Source organism: Malaya genurostris, chromosome 2 (genome assembly GCF_030247185.1).
Source record: "Malaya genurostris strain Urasoe2022 chromosome 2, Malgen_1.1, whole genome shotgun sequence".
In the NCBI taxonomy this organism is placed as follows: Eukaryota; Metazoa; Arthropoda; class Insecta; order Diptera; family Culicidae; genus Malaya; species Malaya genurostris.
Genome location: NC_080571.1, coordinates 238,673,785 through 238,682,546, shown reverse-complemented (window position 1 = coordinate 238,682,546; position 8,762 = coordinate 238,673,785). Strand labels below are relative to the sequence as shown.

Here is an 8,762-nt window from a genome sequence, read left to right as displayed (position 1 = left end):
TTCAAGATACCAAATTCGGATTTCATTGCTGCTTTCAAGAGACCAATTCTGAATAATTTGGTTTCATGAAATGCACACTGTCACAAAAATTGTGTGTCCTTTGCGTCTGCTTAGAGGTTTAAATCAAACTGTTAGGCGGAGATGGCAGTTCAATTTAAACTACTTGAGCAGAAGGTGCGAAATGCGAAGAAATGGAAACATTGTGAATCGTTTTTCGTCATTATCGATTTTCGAAGCTCCGGTTGAACATCGACAGTATACGATTTTCACTGAGATCCGAAAATGACGGAAAAGGTAGGAAGGAACATTACACGAAACATTCGTTTAATTTGTTGGAACGGTTTGTTGTTGTTTCCTTCCAGAAAAAAATTTCCAGCGGAAGTTCTCTGTTGGTCCGATGAATGTCTAATGAATCGTGCAACGACAGGTCGATTCGGGACTTTCGTTTGCTGATTTTGAAACAGATCATTGCACCGGATGACATTTTGTTCGTTCAACAAACCCGGTAGACAGAGGTCCATTGTCCATTTTCAATATGAGGAGTTGGAGCCCTGTTGAACTAGCTTAACTGTAAAATTTTGGAAGTTTCCAAATTCCTATTTTTTTAAAAATTAACCCTACATACCTGTAGAGTACTTCTACTTCGCGTTGAATGCATACACATTTAATTTTTATATGAAAAAAAAAACACTCCATTTCCACACTTTTATTATAGGAAAGAATTTTTTATGGGAAATTGAGTGTTTTTTTCATATAACAATAAAATATGTTGTTATTCTAAGTGAAGTAGAAGTATTCTACAGGTATTTATTTGAAGGTATAAATTTTCAAAATTCTCCAGTAAACTAGTCCAATGGGGCTCCAACTCCTCATATTGAAAATGGATCAACAATGGAACTCTGTCTGCGAGGTTGTAGACCGAAAAAAAATTGTTCCGTGTTTGCCTCCCGTTGGACGATTTATTGGACATTCATCGGACCAATGGTTTAGCGTATTGGATCAACGAAGAACCTCCGTTGGACATATTTTTCTTAGAGGGTCGACATCAATCTTGCACGCAGCTTCAAGTTAACCCAACATTATTCTTGTTTCCAATTTGTTTTTATTGCACACAACAATTGAATTATCCTGTACAACAACCCTCGTCAAACACTCAGGCCACAGTAGATTACTTTTGCCGCATGTGCTGCTGGATTCATCAGCTGATTGTCATACGGTATAGCATGTGTTCGTACAAGTGTTTCTAAATAAAATCTTCCTGAAAATAACAATTTGGCGGAATATTAAGAAAATGTTGAAACCAATTTTGAATCAACTCGCAACAAAGCGAGTTGTACTTGCTAGTGGATCACCGAGACGTCAGGAGCTGATTCAAAATATTGTAAGTATATGAATGCACATAACGTTACGACTGGAATACACCCGGAACTCGGAGTGTTCGTTAGTTGGATATTCGCTAGTTGTGCACTAGATTTTCTCGAAGATGGCTGGACCGATTTTTATAAACTTATATGCAAATGGAAGGTCTCTTGGTCCCATAGCTTACTATTGAATTTCATTCGGATCGAACTTCTGGTTCGGTAGTAATGGGGTAATATGTCCAAAAAATGATACAAAAGTTTACTCGGTTTTCTCAGCGACCGCTTAGCCGAAATTTTTTTATCGTATATTCAAATGAAAGGCCTTATAGTTCCATAGTCTGAAATTAAATTTCATCTGCATTCGACTTCCAGTCCTGAGTTACAGGGTAAAATGTGCAAAATAAAGTGCAATCAATTTTCTCAGAAACTGCTCATCTAATTTTCACAAGCTTAGGTTCAAATAAAAGGTCTTACAATCTCATATTATCCTACCGAGTTTCATCCTGGTACGATTTCATGAAATACGGGCTGATAAGTATAAAAGTGTCATTTTCAGGAGCGTTTTTTTTATACATGACTCGGAAAAATCGAACCAAATACATTCAAATAGCCGTATAATTCTTTAATTAGTTGAGTGTGGTTAGCTTCTGACCAAATACATAGATTTTAGGTTTACCGGATCATCGTTCTTGGTTCCGGAAATACCGGAAAAGTACTCGTGTGCTCCAAACCGGAAATCAAACTTGATCATTGGTTAAATCTGATAAAATTGTGCAGATAGAAAATAGTGCTATTTGTCGGTTGCGTAGAATACGATTATATCTACAGAACCGGAAGAGTCAGCCATTTGATCTTCGAACTTGATCCACAATCCAATAGTAGCTTTCAAAAGATCCTCAACTTGTTGAAATCAGTTCAGCTATCTCCGTTGATTAAGCGTAAAGAATAAATGTTCGAAAAGTGTACCCACACAGTGACATTTTCCGATTTCGTCGAGCTGAGTCGAATGGTATATAACACTTGCGGTCTCCGAGGCTCCGATCGAAAGTCGGGATTTCCGACAATTCTTGTACCTTTCTAAAGAGAAAGGCAAAACGAAAAAATTCTTATAAATTTGGCTCAACATTGTTTGAATTTGTAGGTTATGCTAGTTGCTGGCCAAACGAATCGATTCCGGCTCCCAACCAGGAAAGACCCATGAAGTACCGGAAATAGTGGTTAAACCCTTTAAAACAGAACTCTAAGATAAGACAGCTAAGTCGATTTTTGGAAACTAAGACTCACATAAGATGGTCTGCGTCTATAAAAAGGCGGGTGGGTAATGTCAGAGACATAACTGGATGTCGTGAATACGAAAACAACTGACGTGTTCCTTAACACTTCCGAATATCAATTAGATGATCAATTGTATGAATTATGCAAGAATTCCCCTTTTCCACATTTTTCGCAAAAACAAAGAAGGCTTCACTTGATCTCGATTACTGTGAATTTCACACAGCGAAAAGTGCACAAACCTAACCAAACTGTTCTAGATTTGCACTAAACTGAGGATATTTACCTCCGATTTGCGAACAACAAATCCTAATAGTTCTTCAGAAAACTTTTAGAGCCATTAGAACGGCTGATTTTTTGTAATGCTCACCACCGATGCTTTTTTATCCATGCAAATGACTGACAGCTTTGACGTAATCGCTCTTGTCGGAAGCGAAACTAGCTTTGCAAACGGCACAAAATACATCTGCTCGCATTGGCGATAGAATCCAAACTGATTCAATTTTTGTTAGGAGCTTTCTTTTACGTGATTTCGTTTGTAGCTTTTTCACTAATGGGCTGTCCTAACGGTTTCAAAAATAGCCGCATACAGGATTTTAATGTCGATTATTTCATTTCGGATTTGCATAATTTATTGAAAGAAACTATCAATATGCTGTGAGGATTCGTTTCTAGCATTCAGAAGGACCAAATTGAAGAACTCACTACGATTTTCACCACTTTTCGGAACATTTTTCTCGAACGATTTGTTGTACAGCAGCAGATATTTTGTTCTCTTCCTCAGAACGCGTTCTGATTGGCTGGTGTTGACATGGGTCAAATGCGATAGGTTTTTCAATAGTGTACTATTGAAATACTTCAATACTTTTTCTATACACACTTAAGTTGAAAAATTTCGATTCTATTGGTAGTTAGGTTATATAAATCCTTTCACAGAACACTGAGCTATGAGCTTTAAAAATACGAGAGAGGCAAACGCGCCTTATGAATTATCCTCTTTGATACTCGTTTATACCAAACATTTCAGAAAAGTTTAATTTGGAACTATTTGAAATTATGTCACAAAACTGAAAATTTTATCATAAAATTGTGATCATATTTCCGATGGCATGTAGCAAAAATTATGTTGATTCGTTAGATACAACAAGAGATATTCACGATCAAAAACTTCCGGTTCCAAAACAACAGAGTGAAATGTGTTTAAAATTTTAAACTGTAATTCAGAGCAAAACTGCAAAAAAATGAATAATTCCTAAAACCTTGGGTCAAAACTTGTATAAATTGAAAAGGTTAAGATTCAAAGGAAAGTTTTTTTTAAGAATCGTTTAGTGATATTAATAAAAATATAAAATATGAGTTATATGAAATATATTAACACTACTTGGTGGTTAAAACAGGTTTTCTATTTCTTGTTTTGCTATAGTTCCGTGAAACGCGTACATACTAAGTTTGCAACTTTTCCGATATGTTGTTTTGAAATAACTGCACATCATAGAGTTGAAACCAAAATAAAAATGGAACTAGGAAAATTTCCAAATCACTATTCAAGCCTAGTAGTGATTCACTTAAAAATTTCCCGAAATTCATCCGTTTTTTTATCTTCCAACTCTGGCAAAATGATATTACCCATGTAAATTCTGAATACATATTTTGCTCCAGGAATTCGTGATAGATCAATCTCATTAATCAAGCTCGATCGTTCGCAGGGACTATCCGCTGTCACTCTTTGTCCGTCAACGTTCGAAGAAAATCTAAATAAATCGGACTATACATTCGGCGAGTACGTCGCCGAGACGGCCTACCATAAGGTACTGGAAGTGTACAATCGACTTTCCGTGAGCGAAGATCCTTCCCAAAGACCAGACATTGTGGTTGGTGCCGACACGATGGTTACTATGGATGGGAAAATGTACGGAAAACCGAAGACCCCAGAGGTCGCATTCCAGATGCTCAGTGAGTAAGTAAATCTGGTCGATCGTTTCATCTTTCGAACCTGCAGCAATTCGAAGCATGCGTGGAATTTCGCAGGTTGATGGGCCGCCAGCATATCGTCTATACGGGAGTGGTGATCAAATATCACGACAAGGAGGTAAAGTTTACGGAAGCTTGCACCGTGAGCTTCGGTAAAGCCACACCAGAGCAGATTCAAGCCTACGTGGACACTGGAGAACCGCTGTGAGTAGTGCTTTGTACGGTTTCAAATGCCGTTGCGTACTCAATAGTGTTTGTGGTTTTTGGTTTGGTTTTATGTTTTGTTTTGTTTTTTTTTTCAGTGACAAAGCCGGCGGTTATGGCATTCAGGGTGCCGGAGGAACATTCGTCGAGAAAATTGACGGGGACTTTTTCACCGTGGTTGGATTGCCGTTGTATCGGATATCGGTTGAGTTGTGTAAGCTGTTCGGATATAATGTTGAATGAGGCTATGCTGCGTCCATTAATTTGTTAAGTGAAATAAATACATGACAAGGACAGAAAGAACATAAACAGATGAATATTATTGTAAGAAAGTCCCAAGTTTCTTGCAAGTGTTCAAACAATCCGTTAAGCTCTTATCTTCTATGATCGTATAAAACAATCGTGTTTCCGCGAGATCGAACTTGTATTGTAAATCCGTAGGAGATGACGACTGAACATCGAACGGTTCCATCGCATAACCAAAAAGGGTTATTTTTTTTGCTTACTTCAATTGAGCAAACACGGAACCTTGATCTTGATGCTACTGCCATGAATAACTGAGCTGAACCGGGAGTACCCGGGAGCAATTATTTATTGACTAATCTAATTTAACGCTAGACACTTCACCGGTTCAACTGAGCCGCTTCGGCGGGCACACATGTTAGGGATGCTTTGGTTCGTCGGCAAGCATGAAACCCTATAAACATTTACATATACATGAATATTGGCATGATTATGCCTAGAGTTGTTCGTAGCGAAACGGGAAAAAACGATTTCAAAAACCGAATAATTTATATTTAGAAAAGTACGAAACTAAATTGATCATCCCTTGGTTTAGACACGGTCGACAGAAAAAAAATTCAATCACTCGCGATTCCGATTTTGGTAAACACGTGTGCTAGGTAAAAATAATTGACCTAGCGGAAAGCTTAGCCATGCATGAATCCGAGTACTATAATACCCAGTAGGCCTGTCTGACACTTCAAATGAATACCACCTGAAATGTATCGTATAGGTGAACGTCAGAAGCTGGTAAGATTGATGTATTGTGAATCGATTTTTTTTTGTTTCATTGTACTATTTTATTACTCACTCGAAACCCATCAGGTAGGCAGTAATTGAGCCTGAAAGTTAACGTCAATTTATCTCCGAGCAATCTTGCATACAAAAATATTCGACCTACTGCCTGGAGAGCTGGTTAGCAAACTCACTTGTTGGACGAGGGGATTCATTCAATTGATAGCTCGGCTCGTAAACCTGACAGCGCAACCGAAAGAAGCAAAGAAGAAAAAACGGACTTGACAAGGCCAATTCTGTCGTGGCGGCGTGTGCGCGATGGAATGTGATTTCTGAGGTAGCCGGTAGCCGGTTATCCTCTGATGCTGTTGTTTAATATTCAAGAGAAAACAGGTGAGACACGCGACAGCTATGCAGTCTTAGGCGCAAAAAGTGTGTCTTCTTGGAATCCGCAAATGTTGATGCGGAACGGTGATACGCGGTGAAGGCAACCTGTCGCCGATGTCAATTCTGGAAAGTCCAAGCATTGGTGATGTAACGATTGGTAATACCATATATTTTTAGAAGTGTATGTAATTTCAATGGCCAGATTGGGGCTTAAACAAGCTAATTGATTATCAGTAAATTGGAAAATATTTTCGGGGTAGATGGTTTACCAAACGGATCGTTAAATTTCAACAATTATTTTAGCTGAAACAATCGGCGTTGTTATTGAAACAAAACTCTATAAGTCAAAAACAAGTCGGATTTATTTAGAAAATATATTTTTTAATATACGTTATGATTTCTTTAAAAGAAGTTCGGTATCTCAAATATGTAAAATGAATATCGAATGTTTAATATAAATAGTATATTACACAGATGAAAATATTTTAGGAATTTACATTTTTTTCATGCACATGCACGCCCTTCCTTACTAGCAATGAGAAATTAAATGAATCTTAATGTAATTTTACATCAATCATTTTTTTAAATCAGATTTTCGTTTCAACTGATGTCTATTCCATAATACTATCGATTTACATGTCGTATAAGTTTAATCTTTTCTTTCTGTGTAGGTCACGGATCTCTATTTCATCTGAGTTCCTATTTTCATTTCGTCCCTTCATCTCATAACCTGAAACAAACTGTGAAATGCTTTAACATATTAATTAGTCACACATTCCCATTAAAAAATTGTGTTGAATTCTTATCTATTTAAAACAAATTCACTTTTCAATTTTGGAAACATTTTCGTCTTAAGTTTTGCAGTTAGTCATGTTTCTGAATATTTACTAATTGATTCGTTTCAAAATATGGTCACTATTTAAAATAATTACACCAATACTCAATGCTGAATGAGTTCGTAATCGGAAATGTTGACTTTCGACCGCTTGCTCTCGAGATGAAATTCCAGCAATCAAATCTACCCGAGTGCTTCGCATTTCACCACTTAGATAAACGTTTGTCTACCTGAATATCAATCATAGATATCAAAATATTTTACAACGACGATACGTGCTATTTGTGATTTCGGTTGATTCGACCTTTGTTTTGCGTTCAACTACAAACACCCAGTTCCGATACGGTTTTGCGCCGAACCGGCTCGTTTTTTCAGCAATCAAGCCACTGGTGCTATCTAGAAAATCCGTATCCGGCACAGATCTTCGCCACATAGCCACGAAACATATTTCAACCATCAACGGCATCAGAAAACAGACACGTTCAAGCCGGTGGCGGTTCGAAATGAAACGTGATTCGTTTGAGTGGAAACCCGGTGTTCATCAATGCGTCGAAAATGGCGTTTGATTTATGAATGAATATGACCAGGGGCAGTCGTGAATGGCCGTTATTATCGAGCAAAGTGACAAACCCAGAAAACTGTTTTCATTGATGAAAGGGATGCGAATTTGATCACTATGAGATGATCTAATGGAAGGTTTAAACTATTCAAACTATTTAAACTATTTAAGCTTTTCAAACTATTAAAACTATTCAAAGTATTTAAAGTATTTAAAGTATTTAAAGTATTTAAAGTATTTAAAGTACTTAATGTATTTAAAGTATTTAAAGTATTTAAAGTATTTAAAGTATTTAAAGTATTTAAAGTATTTAAAGTATTTAAAGTATTTAAAGTATTTAAAGTATTTAAAGTATTTAAAGTATTTAAAGTATTTAAAGTATTTAAAGTATTTAAAGTATTTAAAGTATTTAAAGTATTTAAAGTATTTAAAGTATTTAAAGTATTTAAAGTATTTAAAGTATTTAAAGTATTTAAAGTATTTAAAGTATTTAAAGTATTTAAAGTATTTAAAGTATTTAAAGTATTTAAAGTATTTAAAGTATTTAAAGTATTTAAAGTATTTAAAGTATTTAAAGTATTTAAAGTATTTAAAGTATTTAAAGTATTTAAAGTATTTAAAGTATTTAAAGTATTTAAAGTATTTAAAGTATTTAAAGTATTTAAAGTATTTAAAGTATTTAAAGTATTTAAAGTATTTAAAGTATTTAAAGTATTTAAAGTATTTAAAGTATTTAAAGTATTTAAAGTATTTAAAGTATTTAAAGTATTTAAAGTATTTAAAGTATTTAAAGTATTTAAAGTATTTAAAGAATTTAAAGTATTTAAAGTATTTAAAGTATTTAAAGTATTTAAAGTATTTAAAGTATTTAAAGTATTTAAAGTATTTAAAGTATTTAAAGTATTTAAAGTATTTAAAGTATTTAAAGTATTTAAAGTATTTAAAGTATTTAAAGTATTTAAAGTATTTAAAGTATTTAAAGTATTTAAAGTATTTAAAGTATTTAAAGTATTTAAAGTATTTAAAGTATTTAAAGTATTTAAAGTATTTAAAGTATTTAAAGTATTTAAAGTATTTAAAGTATTTAGAGTATTTAAAGTATTTAAAGTATTTAAAGTATTTAAAGTATTTAAAGTATTTAAAGTATTTAAAGTAT

The 8,762-nt window shown here is 34.5% G+C and overlaps 1 protein-coding gene across 1 annotated transcript; it reads left to right on the top strand.

Moving 5' to 3' along the window:
- Positions 1 to 1,206: 1,206 nt before the first annotated feature.
- Positions 1,207 to 5,106, top strand: LOC131432717 (dTTP/UTP pyrophosphatase). The gene is made up of 4 exons (XM_058599183.1): positions 1,207 to 1,381; positions 4,340 to 4,590; positions 4,662 to 4,808; positions 4,907 to 5,106. The coding sequence occupies exons 1-4, from the start codon at positions 1,292 to 1,294 to the stop codon at positions 5,049 to 5,051; spliced, it is 633 nt and encodes a 210-aa protein (XP_058455166.1). The 5' UTR covers positions 1,207 to 1,291; the 3' UTR covers positions 5,052 to 5,106.
- Positions 5,107 to 8,762: the final 3,656 nt, after the last annotated feature.